At 31.6% G+C, this 21049-nt stretch overlaps 1 protein-coding gene across 1 annotated transcript in view; it reads right to left on the bottom strand.

Annotated features, from left to right (window-relative positions):
* The window catches only part of COL11A1 (collagen type XI alpha 1 chain), a 222646-nt gene that overhangs the window by 130771 nt on the left and 70826 nt on the right, over positions 1–21049 (bottom strand). The window contains exons 6-15 of the mRNA XM_019956964.2: positions 18485–18601; positions 17789–17878; positions 15599–15853; positions 14829–14891; positions 13389–13430; positions 12140–12202; positions 11457–11531; positions 7490–7573; positions 5378–5434; positions 2025–2078 (exon numbers count right to left, since the gene is read on the bottom strand). Of these exons, the coding sequence (XP_019812523.1) occupies positions 2025–2078; positions 5378–5434; positions 7490–7573; positions 11457–11531; positions 12140–12202; positions 13389–13430; positions 14829–14891; positions 15599–15853; positions 17789–17878; positions 18485–18601 (900 nt within the window). The remainder of the gene's footprint in view (positions 1–2024; positions 2079–5377; positions 5435–7489; positions 7574–11456; positions 11532–12139; positions 12203–13388; positions 13431–14828; positions 14892–15598; positions 15854–17788; positions 17879–18484; positions 18602–21049) is intronic.

Raw genomic sequence — 21049 nt, 5'->3', positions numbered from 1 at the left:
GAGATGCAGGCTTGACTCTTGGTTGGGAAGATCCCCTGGAAGAAAGCACAGCAACCCACTCCAGTATTCTTGCCAGGAGGATCCCATGCACAGAGAAGTCTGGTGGGCCACAGAGTCACATGGTTGGACATGACTGAAGCGACATAGCGTAGCATCTCTTTTTAAGTTTAAACAATATGAATTTAATGAGTGTGGTAGAAAATGTAACACACATTTGAAATTACAAATAATTATTATGATAGCTTTGACACAATGATTATAGAAACATGAAATTAAAGTTGCCTAATAGTTAGAGATTAAAAGAATATAGCTTAAAAATACTGCAGAAAAAAATTCTATCCTATACCCCAGCTGGACTGCAAGGAGCAATAATAACAGGGCAAATTCTGTTAGTTTTTAATGAAAATGATCTTTCATTTGATACTGCATCTCACTGGAATTAAGGAAAACTACAAAGACCATGAAAATTGCTGCAGCATGTTTTCAAATTCACCCATTTTGTAAAGAGGTGAGTTGGATCCAGAAATTCATAAACTGTAAAATGCTAAATTTCCTAACTTTTCAATATTTTTATTCAATCTTTTTATGTAATTCTCAGTTAAGGTACAAATGCTTTCCATCCGTTTATGACAATACTTAATAGGCATGAAAAAAAAAAACTCTCACATTCTGCGTCACTCAAATATCTTTCTCAATTTAGGGGAATTTTTTTTCTCATTTCAAAATAAACTGTGGTGCATCCAAACATGGGAATATTAACTCAGTAACAAAAACAAATAAACTACGGATGTGCTCATCAACTGCAACAAATTATGCTGAGTGAAAGAAGACAGTTTCAAAAGATTACATAATGTATGGTTTCATTTATATGATATTCTTGGAAACATAAAACTGTAATGGTGAAGAACAGATCAGCAGTCAGTCAGCTATTAGCAGTAGGAAGAAGATGTGACGGTAAAGTGGTATCAAGTAATTGTTTGGGGTTCTGTAACTGTTCAATATCCAAATGATTGTGGGGGTAGTTAGGGAAAATGTATATAGGTGTTCAAATTCACTTTTACAATATAATATTGTTAAAGTAAAATCGATTTTTTTTAAAAAAGGAAAAAATAGATGACCATTTGAAAGCTCCTGCAGCCAATCTGAATCTATACATATTGAGTAAACCAGGAAGCATTTTCATTAAAAAAAATGAATGAATTTTAAAAGTACATGATACTTTGTTGTCAGTTTTCTAAAATAAGTATATTCCATAATGTGTTTACAGTGTATGTTTCTATCTACTTATCATTCAAGGAAAAATAATACTTTAAATTTAAATACTGTAAATATATTGTAGGGCTTCCCAGATGGCTCAGTGCAGGAGACTCAGGAAACAGGGGTTCTCTCCCTGGGTTGGGAAGATCCTCTGAAGTAGGAAATGGCAATCCGCTCCAGTATTCTTGCCTGGGTAAACTCATGGACAGAGGAGCCTGGCGGGCTGCAGTTCATGGGGCCTCAAAGAGTTGGACACGACTGAGACTGAACACACATGCATGTGCAACAATATGTGAGATCTTTCTAAGAATTTCAGCTCAGGTGTTCTCAATTTCTCTTGATTTCCTCAGCTCTACAAAGGATTTAAAGTAAGCTTCTTTTAGATATATTAAATATCCTTTCTGAGAGAATTTATTAGATTTGGTCTCCACAAGAAACATTTTAGGCTTGTGTCAGGGTTGCTATAAGTACAATCGCAATGGTTCTGCTTTGCTCTGTACAATTTTAAACCAATTTAATATTCAGAAGACCTATTACTATCAAGACTTTACAATTCTAGCTTATTATCTTCTTCTAATATTATTTAAATTAATCAAATTATTGGTAGTCAACTGACCATTAGAGATTTTTCAATTAAAGAAGTTGATGTGAGCTGGAAGGCCATGTAAGTAATTTCTTTACTCCTAAAACAAATGGCAGACCCTTCAATTACCATAATAGATAAAATAAATTTAAATATTAAATAAGTGAAATAGGTTAATTTTTACCTGAGGACCTGGATCACCCATCTCACCTTTGGCCCCAGAAGAACCAGGCCCACCCTGTAGAGAAAAAGTGAAGACATATTCATTTAATTTTGTAATTCTCTAATCAGTTATGTCCTACTATTTTCACTTGAAATAAACATTATTCAAAATACATTTCTTCAAATATGATTTTATTAGTTAATACAATAAAATTTTCAAGTCTTCTGAATGAAACACATCTCTTCTCAGATTTTGACTGTATTCACATGTGGGAACTATGTTTAAAAGCTTATATTTACTGATAATCACACAGAAGCCAATTTCATGAGCTCACACTGAGATATTCTCTAATGTGTATGCCATCAGAGCACTTACCACCATACTCAGGCATTATTTATCATTACACTGTGGTGCAGTACTAGAGAAAACACATTTTTACAGACTCGGGTACACACTGAATCCATTTATACAACTTGGAAACATGCTAATGCTTTTATACTCAGAAATTTCTGAAACGCTGAATTCTATAGCAATAAAACATCAAAAACAGATGCTATTGCTATCATTATAATGTCCTGAAATAATGTTAAAGCATTTTTTCCCTAGATTGTTCTGTATTAATTTTCCCCACAAAAATAAATCCTATGACAAAGCCTCTTACAAATATTTACATAAGTCAAGAAGTGCAACAAAAATCTGGCACATTAACTGGAAAAAATATAAAATCACTTTATAAAAGTGCTGTGAGTTTAAAAAAATATAAATACTAGGCCATTCACCCTCCTAAAGAGCTTTAAAACATTAAAATTGAACATAATGATAATAGTTACTTCATGCTGAAGTATACTTTGTGTGTTTAAAAAGTTTCTGATTTATTTAAATCAATATTCTACTAAATATTGCCTTGAATCAAAGTGCAAAAAGGCTAAAATTATGCAAAGCCTGAAAATGCTAGGTGTTGAGAGCCTCCTGGTGGCTCCAAAGTAAAATAACTGTTAATGTGACTGCCAAAAAATATGGCAAGTCAAGTAATATGAATATTCCAGTCTTGAAGATCATGCTTGTAATCTTGCAGTTAAATTTCTTCAAGAAAGAAACTGGAGTTCTACATTAAATGAGATTATTATTCAGACCTGAATGCAAAGAACAGTCCAATAATCTAATTAATTTATTACATTCTATATCTGTATATAAGCACTATCTACTTAACAGATTATAATTACTTTGCCCAAACACTTATTCTAAAAATTGTCATGCAATCATTGACAGTAACAGAAAAAGCAAAAGAACATTTTCAAGATTTCCTAAATATTTTATAATATAGATCTCCTTTTATCTATAAAAGCAATTGGAAATAAATAATTGAATAAAGGAAGTGCTCATGGAAAGAATGAAAATATTTATGTCTTAAAATATTGCTTCTTTTTAAAATCTTAATATATAAAACATTTTTAGACTCTAAAATTAAGATTATTGACAGTCTGTAATAACTTTATGTTTTGGAGCAATGAAAATAGAAGAGAAAATGGTGAAAACAAACAACGTGATTACTTTCTCTCAATACCTACCTTTAATATTTTAGGAAGCTAAAACACTCTATAACAAAGACTTTAGTAATAAAATCAATTAATCTTGGATATTACATTGAGAATAGTAATGTAATAACATGGGTGTTAATGTTTTCCCTTTGCAAACATGCTGTGAATGTCTGGCCCTAAATGACTGGTGAAAACAGAACAGCTCAATGTAACAAGCTTTCATGGATTCTGTTCATCACTGCCCTTACCCTATATAGATCCACTAGACTTGTATTTGTCAGGATGATAAGTAGGAAAATGCCTTTAATTTTAGAGATTCTAGACTGATGTTTTAAAATTAAACAATAGGCAGTATTTCCCAAGCATTCTTGAACATAAGATTCAGCCTGCTGCATCATTAAAAATACATTTTGTCAGTTCCAACCCTAAATCTGCCTCTCCAACTCTGAATTTGCCTCATCAGAGTCTCAAATTCCAGGCTCCAGGAACTTTCACTTTTAATAAAATATACACATAATTCTTCCGCCCCCATATCTGTAAAACACCAGCATATTAGTGATTTTCCTCAGTCATGTAAATTTGTTATTACTAATAAGCAACTAAACATTAATTCTATTTCTTCCTTTGTTAACTGACATAAACTCTTTCATTTCCTTATTATATTTTGTAAGGCAGAGCAGTAAAACTATATGATAAATATACAATAACACATTTAGAAATGTGTAATTTAAATTTTGTGGAACATACTGCCAGAACACATGTTCCACATGAGCTCGTATGATTGAGTGTATAGCCCTGAAAATATATAAAATGCTATAAAATTTCAAGAATGAATTCAAAGAACTATAAATATATGGAAAAGTACATAAAAAACACTTGAATAAACTACATGAAGAAAACTAGCATCCCCATAAGGTCAATAAAACAGAACTAGAAAACTATTTAATTGATCATATTTGAATAAAAAAGTTTTGCTGTGTCTAATCAGCAAACCAAAAGTAAACTTTTAATGTTAAGCATAATAATTTCTATAAGTACCATTATTTCAATAAAGTATATTGCACATATAAGATCATATCGAAAGCATAGTATAGCTTTTAATATCAAAAACAAATACTTAAATTATAAATTATTCCATCAATTTTAAAATCAATGTAAAACTAGGCTGGAATTTTTCAGTTCTTTTCTCTTTTTTAAAAAAAATCTTTTGGTGTGTGTGTGTGTGTGAATTGCTATAGTCCTTAGCATTTGGTAAATTTCAAAATATTTGAGATTATTTTTTAAAAATATAGACCACATTAGCTTGTCAGTAAGCTTATAAGGAAAAACAAAACACATTTTCCAAGAGCCTCTGAAAGACAAAATAGCTTTTCTAATATCTGAAACAATTCATGAAATACTATAGGCAACTTAAAATTTAAACCACGTCTCTTGTTTTCTCCTAAGATTATGGACAATTTTTCATTAGCCTCATATATTTTTGCTTTTTTATCAATTCTTTTTAACCTAAAATTAAATCTCAAGAATTTATTGTAAAATTGAAATTCAATAGCTCTATTGTACAAATAATTAGTATTGTTTTAAAAGTTAATAATTGGATATGTGATTTAATTATATTTTTCATTGTATTATTTGAGAACTTCCTACGGCAATTTTTCATTAAAATTTACTGAGGACTAAATTCAAATAGCTTCTTTTAAATGGAAACAAAATGAAGTGTAAGTCTATTTATTTACCTTACTTTCACCAGCCAGAGATATGAAAGTTGTGACCAAAGCTCACAAGGAACTATGAATACAGGAATTTAAATATATAAAATCTTATTGGATAACCTACCACAGGACCCGGTCTTCCAGTCAGACCCATTGGGCCAGGTGGACCTCTCAGAGCAATCTAGAAAACAAAATAAAGCAAATTCAGGAACGATACCTTGGATGAGCATATTAAACCACAATAATTATTTGTACAAGTTGCCCTTGAGTAACAGCGTGATCAACAGAGGCATAATAGCTATGTAGAAAGGGTGATTACTGAAGAATCATGTTTCTAAAATGACAATGACATAAGTATCAAACTTTTTTAAACTGTTGTAACTTATATAGTCTTATACTATATATTTATTATTTATCTAATGATAAAAGTAAAAATATATTTTAATATCTAATAAGAAACTTAATATCTGATCATTTTTCTACTCAAATGTACATTTAGAATATTGCATAAATTTCTCTTCAATATGTAGGTGCAATTCTCATTGAAAATACTTTCAGTTGTGAACAATTTGAGATGCTTTTTAAGTAAGTTTTCTAGCAATATCTTACAAAAAGCTATGACAATTCAAGCCAAATAAAAGCAAAATTGATCAGGAAGTGTTAAGATAATATAGCTATTTTAACAAATCTCAAATTTAGTGCTTTACGGAAAAATACATTTATTTTATAGAATCATAGACATAATAGACTGATTACATGCACTATTGACACTGAATATTAGAAATGTGAAATTAGCACACTTGTAAAGCTGGAACAATTAGGGTAAAAAGATAAATATTTGACAGGTGTTAAATTAGTGTGGTGTGCTATTTTTGAATATTAGTGATTCCAAAGATGAATATTTAGATTACCATAGCAGATATAAAAATATTGCAATAGAAATAATATGTAAAATCATATTAGAAAAGTGCATGAGATGAAAACAGTAATATCTCCAAAATTACACTACTGACTCACCATGAGATTTTTGACAATACACTTCTTAATCCTTGAGATTAAATATCTGAAAAATTGGAATTATAATGCTTGCTACCTATTTCCAAGTAGATTAAAAGGACTAATAAAATTAGGAATTCAATGACCTAATAAACTATTTAAGCTCAAATAATTATCTAAAACTTGTCCAAAGTAATATAATTTGTAAGTTGTATGCACCATTAGTAAATCAATTTAAATATTTTTAGACTTCTATCATGTCAAGATCTAATAAACAAGTATTTTAAATTTTCATTGTCTTTATAGATGATGTAACCAAACAATGATATTTTTTCAAATAGACTTACATTTTCATATAATGTATGCAGTCATAAATTAATGATGATAAATAGTTATCACCAAAATGATTTATATCACTTAGGAAGCAGGAACTCATATCCATACCACTGTAAGCCTTTTATTTCCTTTCTCCTTGAAAAGAAAACAAGACTACACTATGAATAAAAGTATTATATCACTTTCAACTCTTTCCTGATCCATTCTTTTTATTTCTTTATTTTATTTTAATTGTAATGGAAAAAATTTAAAAATAAACAATTTTATATTCTACATGTATGCAGATAGTGGAAAACTTTTAGTTGACAATAAAGTATGAACTGAGCAGGTCTGGGAAAAATAAGATATAGATTACAATGTTTCACACATAGACTGCATATTTGAAGGTTTCTTTCCTACACAAGAATGCCTAAGAAACTGAAATTTCTGGATTAATTGGATATCCTGAATAATCTGTAAGATTAGGTGGAAAAATTATTTAAAAGTTTACCCTCTTTATTCATTGATCACCAACATACGACACACGCCTTAGCAGGGAAAACTGGATGTGAAAGATAAAGGATGTTATGTGTAAATTCACCATCAGCCCTCTTTGAATAAAATTAGAAAATGTGTGTGTTATGGTTTGTGTGGTTTTGCAAGAATTATGTGTAGTAATACTGCAAAGGCCAGTCATTTAAATTCAATATCAAATAAAATATTCCTACTGGAAAAACAGATATTTTCTTAGCATCTTCTCCATCTAGATTCAATATACTATATAGAATTTTGTTTATAATAGTAGCATCCTCCAGATACATACACACACACACACACACACACCTCACACACTCTCTCTTTCTCTCTCTCTTGTGTAATTGAACACATAATCAGGTTATGGGACTACATGTTGATCCTTTCTTACCCGAGCCTGCTGAAGAATGGCCTGGGCCTGAGCTTCCTGAGCAGAGACGGTTGGTCCTTTGGAACTATCACCGCCATAACGAAACTAAAAAAAACATAATAACGTACAAAAGCTCAAAATCAGACTTTCTCAAATAGGTGCCTTAATTACCAGTTTAAACACTACTTACTTAAAATGATGGCATTTTACAAAGTGTGAGGTAATTCCATCATGAATCATACCTTGATTTTTTTCTAAATTTTCCTTTTATTAAGATATGAAGGTTCTCTAGACCATGCTTTACCACATTTAGAAGAGACTACAGAATCTACAATTTTAAATTCCATAATTTTTGAAAACACTGGAATAAGCCATCATCCATTTCTTTACCTGTGCAAACGCTACCCACTCTATCCACTCATTTGTGAAAATTCTAAATGCATTCAGTTCAACAGTGTTATCGATCAACTGCTATTTTCTGAGCAAAACTTCTAGAATCTCTGTGAACACAGAGGAAATCTTCCTTGAGATGGATTCAGTTTGTTTACCTTAAGTAATTATACTAGGAAACATCTTTTCTGTATCCCTTCATAAAATGCTAAAGCTCCTTTTGATTTTTAACTCAAAATGCAGGATGAATAAGTTTCTCATGCTATATTATTATTACTTGAATCTATATTATATTTAAATAGATAAACCTATTTTTTCACAAGAACTTGGGCAACTTCATAAATCTTTTTGAAGTATATTTGACTTACAAAGTTGTGTTAGCTTCTGGTATTACAGAGAAGTAATATGTATATATATATATATATATGGGTACTATATACTTTATCATATTCTCTTCTACTATGATTTATTATAATTTAATATATCTGCCTGTGCTATACAATAGAACCTGTTTATCTTTTTTTATGTATAGTAGCTTTTATCTGCTAATTCTCTACCTTTCTTCTCCTTTGGTAAGTATAAGTTTGCTTTTTAAGTCTGTGAGTCTGTTTCTGTTTTGTATATAAGTTCATTTGTATCATGTTTTAGTTTTCACATATAAGTGATAATGTATGATATTTGTCTTTCTCTGTCTGACTTATTTCACCCAGTATGATAATCAATAGTTTCATCCATGCTGCTTTTTATTAATAATAGCTGAATAGTATTCCATTATTATATACATATATTTTATATCCATTCATCTGTTCCTGAACATTTAGGTTGCTTCCATGTCCTGGTTATTGTAAAGAGAGCTGCTATGAACACTGGGGTACATGTATCATTTCAAATTTTAGTATTCTCTAGATATATGTCTAGGAGTGGGGCTCTAGGGCCATATGGTAACCCTATTTTAGTTTTTTAAGTTTTAGTTTTTTAAGGAACCTTCATACTGTTTTCCATAGAAGGTGCATCAATTTACATTCCCAGTAACAGTGTAGGAGAATTTCCTTTTCTCCACATCCTCTCCAGCATTTATTATTTGTAGTCTTTTAAATGATGGCCATTCTGACTGGCATGAGTTTATGTCTCATTATAGTTTGGATTTTTATTTCTCTAATAGTTGGCAATGTTTAGCATCTCTTCTTGTTCCTATTGGTAATTTGTATGTCTTCTTTAGAGAAATGCCTACTTCAGTTCAGTTCAGTTCAGTTGCTCAGTTGTGTCCGACTCTTTGCGACCCCATGAACCACAGCACTCCTGGCCTCCCTGTCCATCACCAACTCCCAGAGTTTACCCAAACCCATGTCCATTGTGTCAGTGATGCCATCCAACCAGCTCATCCTCTGTCATCCCCTTCTCCTCCTGCCCTCAATCTTTCCCAGCATCAGGGTCTTTTCAAATGAGTCAGCTCTCCACACAGGTGGCCAAAGTATTGGAGTTGCAGCTTCAAGATCAGTCCCTCTAATGAACACCCAGGACTGATCTCCTTTAGGATGGACTGGTTGGATCTCCTTGTAGTCCAAGGGACTCTCAAGAGTCTTCTCCAACACCATCAATTCTTTGGTGTTCAGCTTTCTTTATAGTCCAACTCTCACATCCATACATGACCACTGGAAAAACCATAGCCTTGACTAGATGAACCTTTGTTGGCAAAGTAATGTCTCTGCTTTTTAATATGCTGTCTAGGTTGGTCATAACTTTCCTTCCAAGGAGCAAGCGTCTTTTAATTTCATGGCTGCAATCACCATCCGCAGTGATCTTGGAGCCCAGAAAAACAAAGTCAGCCACTGTTTCCCTGTCTATTTGCCATGAAGTTATGGGACTGGATGCCATGATCTTAGTTTTCTGAATGTCTACTTAGTCTTTCCATCTATTTCTTGATTGTGTGTGTGTGTGTGTGTTTTTAATTTAATTTAATTTTTTAACTTTACAATATTGTATTGGTTTTGCCATATATCAAAATGAATCCGCCACAGGTATACATGTGTTCCCCATCCTGAACCCTCCTCCCTCCTCTCTCCCCATACCATCCCTCTGGGTTGTCCCAATGCACCAGCCCCAAGCATCCAGTATCGTGCATCGAACCTGGACTGGTGACTCGTTTCATATATGATATTATACATGTTTCAATGCCATTCTCCCAAATCATCCCACCCTCTCCCTCTCCCACAGAGTCCAAAAGACTGATCTATACATCAGTGTCTCTTTTGCTGTCTTGTATACAGGGTTATTGTTACCATCTTTCTAAATTCCATATATATGCGTTAGTATACTGTATTGGTGTTTTTCTTTCTGGCTTACTTCACTCTGAATAATAGGGTTTTTGTTTTGTTTTGTTTTTTGGTTTTGCTGTTGTTGTTATTAAGCTATATGAGATGTATATTTTGGAAATTAAGTCAGTGATGGCTGCATATTTTGCAAGTATTTTCTCCCAGTCTATTGGTTGCCTTTTGTTTTGTTTATGGTATCCTTCACTGTGCAAAAGTTTATAAGCTTGATTAAGTCCCATTTGTATTTTGCTTTTGTTTCTATTACCCTGGGAAACCGACCCATGAAAACATTGTTATGACTTATGTCAAAGAATGTTTTACCTATGTTCTCTTCTAGAAGGTTTATGGTATCATGTCTTACAGTTAATCTTTAAAACATTTTGAGTTTATTTTTCTGTATGGTGTGAGGGTGTGTTTGAACTTTATTGATTAATATTTGGCTGTCCAACTTTCCCAACACTACTTGATGAAAAGACAGGCTTTTCCACATTGTATATTCTTTCCTTGTTTATCAAAGATTAATTGACCATAGGTATGTCAGTTTATTTCTGGGCTCTCTCCTCTGTTCCATTGATCCATTTGTCTTTTTGTGCCAGCATTATGCTGTTTTGATTACTGTGACTTTGTAGTAAAGTTACTTTCCTGAAGTCTGGGAAACTTATGTCTCCACCTTTGTTCATTTTCCTAAGTTTCGCATTGGCAATTCTGGGCCTTTTTTGGTTCCATATACATTTTGGGATTTTTTAAAAAAATTCTATTGATAGTTATATGAAAAACAACATGGGTAATTTGATAGAGATTGCATTAAATCTGTAGATTGCTTTTGGGTAGTAAGGTCATTTTAATATTAATTCCTCTGTACAACTTTAAAAAGCAATCTTAAGGTAAATTAAATAATTTGGGGGCAATGAATAATAACAGTATAAATATATGTTATTTAAAAAGTATCAGCTAGTGTCTATATGGTGGTAAACAGTATACTAATTTTATGTAGTACATGAAATGCATGCACCCATATGACTCAGGACAAAGTACACAATTAAAAATACTAAGTCCTTTAAGCTTTGTTTTCAAAATATAATGAAATAATAAAGGCTTAGTTCTACTGCAAAGTTAATATTTACCAGAATTTTGCTTTATTGAATTTTCTAGTTACTGGAGGCTGCTTCAAGTATCACTACCTCACACAGTAGATTTTTGATTGATCTATAATATGATTCTGCAATATTTTTCAGCAATAGGATGACAAAACATCAGATTATCTTTATAACAATAAAAATACATACCGGTAACACTAACATGGTACCAGGAGGACCAGGTAGACCATCAGCCCCTGGTAAACCAGGACGTCCTGGAGGACCCTAGGGAAGTAAATGAAATCATCAAAATTAATAAATAAACTTTGAATGCCATAACTCTACATTACCTAATTTTTAATTTGTCCTCTACTCCTTGGTTAATCTTTTATTAATAGTAAGTATATCTAGAGAGGACTGTATTTCACTGCACTAGTTTTACAGAATTTAAATGATACATAAATTTATTGCTACTCAAGGAAGAAGAAAAAAGGGATTTTGCAAGAAGAGTTCCTACAGACTTAACATAAATAGTCTATTTCACCATGTGACCCAGGACATGATCTTCAAATTAGGATGCATGCTTATTAACTCATTCTACCAGCATTCAGCTAAACATTTGTAGTAGTTCCTGGAAAATATGTCTTAATTCCAAAAGAAGAACTTGCTCTAATGTATCAGGTTCATATAAAAAAAATTGATTATAATAATAAAAAATTTCTTACTAATTATAAGATCAATGCATATTCTCTCCTCTCATTTTTAAAATTATAGTTAGAAAAGTTAAACAAAGCTCACATGTTATTCAAGTGAGAAGAATAATATCTTAAATTTGTAGAATATACTTTAATTCTTTTTATTTAAGTTGCATTCTTTTGAATCCCTTCACTTACCCTCTCGCCAGGGTCACCAGGGGGTCCAGTGGGGCCTTGTAGACCTGGAGGACCCATAAGACCCTACAGAGAAATAAACCATGATGAGTCAGATTCCTGAATTTATTAGTATTCAGGCAAATTCATTCTACCAAAATCAAAGACGAACTCATTTATATTTCATAAACAAACACTTTCTCCCAAACAACTGGCCTATTAAACTTCCCATAAAAAGAGAACATATATGGGCCACTTTATAGCTAGTTCAACTCTTCCTCTACAAGGCTGTTCTCAGGTAGACACAGACATTCCACGGAAGAACAGAAAAGGAGATCCTGCCAATGTTCAGTCCCTGAGGTGGAAGCTGGTTCCCGGCTCTTGTGAAAGAAATGGTATACTCATTCAGACTGCAAAAATGTGACCACTAAGTTGAAATCTAGAAATCATTTATCTTCTTCTATGGGTGTAAGTATTTACAGGCAGGAATATAATACATTTAATTCACATGACAAGAATTTAATTAATTCCACAAAAGAAAGAAGATTTCTTACAATGTCAGATCAGTACAACTCCCTGACAATAAAGACACACTGATGAGTAACAACAGCCTTATTAAAAAATGACAATGGAAGCTGATAATCACTACATTCAGCAGTACAATAAAGGCAGCTATAGTCTACTTAGAATTCTCAACTCCATTCATTGAGATATGCTTATACCTCTAAAAAGAAAAGAAAGAAGGCCTTTATATATTTTTATAATTTTCAAGTACAAAGTTGAAGATGAGGTTAGAAAAGTCAGAGATAATTAAACAACAAAAAATATTTAAAACAAAATTTAATTTCATATTTCTCAAAAGAGTATCATTTGGATAGCCAAATCAGAAACTGATTTAAGGCCACCAGGTCCTTGCCTCTATAATTCAATACTCAAATGTGTGTGTGTGTGTGTGCTTAGTCGCTCAAGAATATCTGACACTTTGTGACCCTATGGACTGTAGTCCACCAGGTTCCTCTGTCCATGGGGATTCTCCAGGCAAGAATACTGGAGTGGGTTGCCATGCCCTCCTCCAGGGCATCTTCCAAACCCAGGGATCTTCCAAATCCTGGGATCAAACCCAATTCTCCTGCATTACAGACAGATTCTTTACTGACTGAGTCATCAAGGAAGCTCCATACTCAAATAAAATATATAAATTCAACAGTATAATAGAAATCTTATATCTGATTTAAAAAAATCAAGACAAAAATAATCTTAAAACATGACATACCGCAGGTCCTGCAGGCCCTGGTGGTCCTTCAATAAGCATGCCCTACAGTTAAAGAAAAGATAAAGTCATTACTAGGGCAATGGAACCCCTAACCTCTTATCTAATTGGCTGTATGAAAGCACCACATTACAGCACTTTAAAAGGTGAATTATCTGCTCCTACATACAAAGATAATTGCAAGCATTTTTGTACAGGGGAGGGAGGAAATTCAAAACGATAGAAGACATAATTCCTGTCCTGAGAAAATCCATGAACTAATTAGCAAGGAAAGAAATATTCAGATAAGTAATATTACAAAAAGAATATACTAAGTGCTCCCCAAAAGGGTAAATATATTTAACCAAATTTTTTCTAGCAGCCAGAATAACACCTGGTACATCTCAAGAACATGATAAATATTTGCTGTGTGAATGAAAGGATGGGAGAAAGAGCACCTAAGCACTTTAATTTAGGGAAAGGGGAGTAAAGTCCATGTTAAAGAATTAGGCATAAATGTAAGTTCTTAAATAGACAAGAAATAGAATACTATTTCAGGATAAGAACCCAATTCTAAAAGTTTATGATTCTACTCTGAAAATTGTCTTGTCATTTTAAAAGCTAGTTGTAACTTTGCATAACAAAGACAAATTTATTCTGAAAATTGTTTTTAAAGATGTTGGTGAGCATATGATGTGCTTTCTCAGATTTTGGAGTAATAGACTACAATGTTCTTAGAGATGCAGCCTTTTTATGTTTATCTTCCTCCATCACTTAAAAAAAAATTTTGTCCTTGCAGATTCTGAAATGATTTTCACGAGCTTGAGGTAGTTCAACATACTTCCCAAATTGCTGATTAAGGAGAATGATAGTAAAATTGATTTCCAATAAGAATTTGCTTCTTACCAATATCTTGAGTGGTAGTAGCATTAATATAAATCAGAAAAATCACTTTTCTTCCAATAGAAGAAAAGGAGGCAAATTTTAAAAAGGATGTTTTCATATAATTATATGATGTGATTTGGATATGAAACAAACAAGTACTATGTTAAATAATATATTTCTAATTATGTCAAGTCACAGCACTTAGAGGAAAATTACTGAATTGGAAAATAGAAGAGACGAATTCAGGTCATAGATCAACTATCAAACATTTGAACCTCAGGAAAATTCCTTAAATCCTTTAGATCCTAAGTCTCTTAGTTATAAAAGGAAAGAATTAGATTAAAAGAGTGTCAGCTATTTTCAAATTCTAAAATTCTCTCTCTCTCTGTTTTTTGATTTATTGAAATTCTACTTGCCAGAACTGGTTTTACTAACTCACTTACTTGTGGCATTATAAATGTTTAGACATATAGAATTTTCAGTGGTACTACATGAACATGCGTAATGATTTACAGCAGTGATAGCTCATGATATAAATCAGTGTACCAACCTTTACAACGTATTTACACCAGTACTTACAGGTTCAACTACTGCTGGTTCTCCTTTCTGTCCTTTTTCTCCATATGCACCATGGCCATTTATCTGTTGAGTGAAAAATTCAAGCAGCCTGTCTTTAAGTAAATAAGGCTATTTAAGTATTTTTAAAAAGGTTATTTAATCATATAAGTGCATTTAAACAATCTATTAAATACACTTTTTAACATAGAAACCAATTAAAGTTTTAAATACTGAAAATATACAAAGGAAAACACAATGAACATTAATGCTAAATCTTGAGTGAGATTGAACAATTGCTTCTTAAAGACATAATATACAAAGATAATGATATCTGTTGACCTTAGTTATTATTCCAAGGCAATAAACAAAAAGTGTCTTCAAATTAAAATCAAAATAACAGAAGTGGTAGGGAAATTAGTAAAGAGGTTCAAAAGTTTAAATACTAATAATTATAACAATAAAATGATAATTAATATGGTGGATTACTGAACTTCACCAGATAAGAAAGGTCAATTAAGCTGTTTAAAAGTTAGAAAATAGTCTTGGTATCCAGAATGACAATGACTGATTTAATCTTATCAGTGCTATTAGATTATTCTTTCAAAAGAAGACTCCAGTAGTGTGGCCTGAGATCTCCATGAGGAAGAATCTATCAAGGTGTCCTAGTAGTGATCAACATTCATGATTTATATAAGAACAATCTATATTTTAAACCTGAAAAGACATCAAGATGAACATGAAAATACACCAGAAATAAGACATACAATGACACAGAGCATGATCTGACTTACACTTGTTTCTGTGATATCTGTTTCTGCTGGAACACCTGGACCAAATTCTTCATTAGTGGGACTTGTTGGTTTATCTTCATATTCCTTATATTCATAAAAATCATATTCGCCTAAATCTCCATCTACCAGAAGATCAGAGTCCCTGCCGTCTATTTGTTTGTTTTCATATAGCATATCCTCAGAATTTTTCCTCTGGGAATCATAATCCTCTCCAGTTAGATATTCTTCAGTAAATACTTCTTCAACTGGATTTGGCTATTAATTTATGTTGTAAGGAATTGGAGAAATGAAGTTTACTGTTAGTAAAGCAAAGTAAGCATTTGCAAATACAGTTTGATGGCATGTGATGGGAAGTGGTTTGAGTACTACTCAAGCAAGTCTGAAGGCTGGGAAAGATAGCCTTTAACATCATTGAAAGAAATATTTTTGTACAATGGAATGCACAAGAAAATATTGCTTTCAAAGCACCTTTGTCAATAAACTGCAAATATTCACATAGATTCAACATGTGTATTTGCTTGTTCATTGGGAAAAGCTTGTTATGCAATTTGATATCTACTTTATAATTTGACTCAAATAATATATATATGCAATATTTAGTTAAAGCTTAACTTAATTTTCAGATCTCAAAAGAATCTCATACTGAAATATAATTTCTATCAGGAAAGCTATGTAAGTTTGACTCTCAATCCAAAAGTAAAATATTAATGCCAACATTGAGATTTATCATTGCAATATTTACTCCAAGCTCCAAGTATTTAGTGAGCATTATATCACAAAGAGTTCTTTAAAGCAAATATAAATTATAGTCCTCAGAATTCAATACAATTAAATAGATCACTATATAGTCTCATAAAGAGTATGAGCCTATTCACTTAAAAGTAAAAATTATATCAAGATTCTAGTGTGATATATCAAAACTACTCACAGAGATATAGAAAAATAACACTAGTATAATTTCCTTTTTATAAATAAGTCCTCATTAATAGCATAAATCTGAATAACATTCATTAGGTAATTTTTGGTCATGCTATGATTTTGATGAAGTAATGTATCTTGCTACTTTTAAATTTCATCTTGAAATAACTTGTTTGCTATGACATAGGGAATCTAGATAATAGAATAATACTTAATAAGTATGTTACATGAAGTCATGTGAATGAAAAAAGTGGCTAATGATTAATTCAGCAATTGTTAACTAAAATAAAATGTCCAATAACCATAATATTTTGTATTCTTAGACAATGAGGACATACTATCATTACAGAGTACATATTATCCAGAATCAGAATAGTACTATGCTCACAGTTCTGAGATAAAAAGTTGAAAGAATTTGAGCATATAAATAAACATCTTAACCATTTTTGGAAAATGATAAGCTTGATTAATTTGGATTATCTTGGACAAGATTTGGACTTAAAATCTGTTTTTACCCTAAAATATTATTCTAAAATATGTGTTTTCATGTAAAGTCCCACTGGGACACATGTGATATAAAATTTTTATTAATTTAAATGATTCAGTTAATCCTCATACCAGGTGTGAAGAAATTTAACAAAGTTAAACTGAATTGTATACTTATTTTCTCATAATTGGAATATACACATAATATGAAATTCAGGAAGATTGTTCTAATTTGTACCTGAATATACTTAAATATTTTCATAGAAAGGACTGGGAAAAGTTAAGATATATTATTTTAGCCATATTAAGTTTGAAAATGTAAACAGACATTAAAATCAACTAAGACTATATTTTATCAAAATATTTGTGTCATAAAAATGCATGATTATTGGTCAGATGGAGTAAATTTTAATTGTATCATTTGATGATACAATTTTTTTTTTGGAGGATTTTCCTCCTCACAGTAAGGTCATGTTGTGAGTAACCTTAATCACATTTTGAGAAGCTTGCTCTATCCCAGGAGCAATAAAAAAAGATGGCAGCCAATTCAGTTTGATCAATTTAGCATTTGCATGAAGCAGAGTCATGCAAACCTGAATTGGGATTAATTTTAAATGAACTGTTTTTAGTAATAGTGAGCCAGTGCTATTGTTTCTCTTACTTCGTAAAGGAATAAAAACATCTAATTTTTCAGAGGTTATAGATTCTTCCAGAGTAAAATATATCAAGGAATACTGCACATTTAAAAAATTTGAACTGCGATTTAATGCTGTCTATGAGCATTACCTCATTTGATCCAGATACACTCCTAGGAGCTTCCGTCTGGTAACTTTCTGTCCCATAGTTGTATTCTTGAAAATCATCAACAATATTTGCCTAATAGTGAATTCAAAAGAAAAGTAATTAGTAAAAATGTTAAGGTAATCCAAAATCTATGGAAAGCATAATTAATTAGGATATTGTATTAGCCAAATGAGTATTTATCTAGTTGGGTTAGGAATGACTCATCATCAGAGATCTTCCAGCTTATCTAGGAGAGATCTTGATTGCTTTTTCTTTGCTACCTTTACCCCTAGCTTGGCCATTGCTGCTGCTTGATAAGTTTTCTTCTTCTTGGATGCAAATTTTTCAGATTTAGGGGGTGTAAACTTTTTGGACTTTTTCTTTGAATTAGTGGCCACTGTCTTCATCTTCATTTTGAAACTGAATTTCTTTCTCTGTAAAATGTGGTGAAAGATGGAATGGAAAACATAAATAAAATGAAAAGGGAAATGAAGAGCATGGATGAAAGGAAGAATAAGCAAACCAACCCAAACATCATTCCTTCAGGACAGCTACTACTGTCAAATAAAAATCAGTTATTGGGTCACAGAAATGAGATGAATGAAAGACCGACGATAAGTCTGAGGAACAGTGGACATAAGGAACCACAGGATGACAAACACCAGGACACCACACACAAAGGTTCGACTTTGCTTTTACCTCAGTTTGCGCTATTGTCTCCTCAGTTACAGTGGGTGTCTCTGTTACACTCTCAGCCTCTTTATATTCTGCTTCCCCATACTCATAGTCATATTCCATTATATCCTCAGGTGCATACTACATCGCAAAGGAAAAAATATCAGGCAATTTTGTTAGTTGCTGGTAATACTATTAACAAAAAGGGAATCATGTTCTTAACTTTTACTGGCAAAGTTAAGAGACAAGGAAATACTGTTATCTAAATATTACTTGTGTTACAAGAAGTAATACTATCATATACAGAGTATAATAAAAAACTGACAAAGCAGGTTTTCTAAGAGCAGAACAGTGGTTAGAAGTGTGAGGAAATTAAAAGTTTAGAATATTAATTCAAACTTTTAATTCTTAATATTAATTCAAACATAGCAGTTACATACTTGGACACAGTTGTTCATAGTTGTTAAATATTCATGTTAATTTTAATTTGTAAAAACTACTACACAAACCTCTTTTATTTATAGCAATTTCAATGGGTACTTTTTTTCCCATTGAACTGCATGTTTAAAAATAGTCTTCCCAAGTATGAAGGAATTTTCATATCAGTTGTGGGATGGAAAGGGGAGAGGAAGGAAAGGGAACAGAAGGAACATGAAATGATTCTATATTCTATTTGGAATAATAGAACCAATGGGAAAAAAATCTAAAATCTATTCAGAAATAACTAATTTGCTATAAACTTAAGATCAAAATGAGCACAATTGTGAACCATTAAAAGATTCAAAATTAGATCTGTTTATATTTAACCCACTGTATCAATTTTTACAAATATTGTGTTTTTTCTATTGAAAAAGAGCATAACACTTGGGTATCTTAAAACATGTAAATGTAACTCAAATTGAAAGATGGAATACTAGATTGTTTTTTATTAAAAAAATTAAGAGAGAAAAGTATGTTTATCAATAAAGGGATGAGAGAAACAATACTTAATTATGAGGAAAACATGTTCACCTTCAAAGCCAAATATCTCTACTGAAATTTTAATCTTAAACATATATTATTGGTTTTAATCAAAATAACTCTAAATCTACTAAGGTCATATATAACAAAAATATTTATTAAGCAGCAAATCAATAAGCTAAAATGCTAATATATATGTATATATTATTTATAATATCTTTATGTATACATATACATACATTTGTGTATGTATATATACATGTATTATGTTTAGTATATTTATGTATATATATACTTAGGTACATATATACATATGTGTGTGCATGTATACACACACACATATATGCCAAAAGCAGTCTATTTGGAAATCCCTAAGTATTTGGTAAAATTTCAATTATAACCCAAGTGGACCTCTCTTGGCCTTTTAAAATTGCCAATGGTTCCCTTTCAATGCACCAGAAAAATAACTCTTCACATCATGTCTTTTAGAGACTTGTGATCACTGGACCTTCTAATAAGCGGTCTTAGCTATAGCAATGCAAATGAAGGCAAATTTCATAAAGACATATAATGAAACATATTACAAACCAATTGCAAAAAGGATTGTAAAGCCAAGAAGGATTGTAAAAATAGACAATTTAAATGCATCTTAAATGCATCTTGAATGAAGTCTGATATTCAAAATAGCCAGTTACCTTTACTATCTTTATATCATGTTTTTCTTTTTTTTCCTTATAGGAGGAAACCTGTTCTAATCTCCATAATTCTCTCTTCTGTTTTAACTTTTTCCACATGGACTAGCTATGGTGGTAGAATAATGAAGGAGGTAATGTGCTCACTATCTTAGGCATGAACACACATGCTTTTCTTAGAGCCATCCAGAAGTCAGTGAAAAGAATCATTGCTTTGGCAGATTCATTTTGATATTTTGCAACACTAACACAATATCGTAAAGTTTAAAAATAAAAAAAATAAAAAAAAAGAACCATTGCTTCTGTTCTCCTTATTTCTTTAAACAACATCCCCTCTGGTGGGTATTGACCCATGTAGAAATTTGCTGGTCTACATGTAGCTTTACAACCTACTTTTGGAAATGATTCTCCCTTTTTACTGCAGAATTTTGTGATGCCTCAAGGACAGGTAAAGAAGAGAGAACTAGTTATAATTAATCAAATGAATATGAGCAAAAAAATGTGCAGTGATAGAATTTCACCTATGATTTGGGAGTTGCCTAGCCTAAGTTAAAACATTTGAGGAGAAAGGGAGTTTTTCTGGACATTTTGTTAAGTCTTTTCTTATTCAAGTTGTTAGAAAAATAGTGGCATCAGCAAATATGTGTGCATCTATGAGAACTAGGATATCTGGTAAATATTAAGTGCAAAATATTAAAGGTAATAAATTTCTTTATAAAACAGTATTTTCCTCTTGCTGCTTCTTCCTTTTCATGTTTTATACTGATATGAAAAATAAGAATGTTAATTCCCTGCTGTACATAGGACATTGCAATCTGTGCTGTATTCAATATATTAAGAAAGAACCATATGCAGATTTAACATCCAATTTTCTAATTAAGATAGAAGGATTATTTAACATGGTGGAAAAATTCCCAAACCACCATAATTTTAATAT

The sequence above is a fragment of the Bos indicus genome, chromosome 3 (assembly GCF_029378745.1).
Source record: "Bos indicus isolate NIAB-ARS_2022 breed Sahiwal x Tharparkar chromosome 3, NIAB-ARS_B.indTharparkar_mat_pri_1.0, whole genome shotgun sequence".
Lineage (NCBI taxonomy): Eukaryota > Metazoa > Chordata > Mammalia > Artiodactyla > Bovidae > Bos > Bos indicus.
Note: the sequence above shows the minus strand (reverse complement) of the source record. Positions and strands in the feature narration are given on the sequence as shown.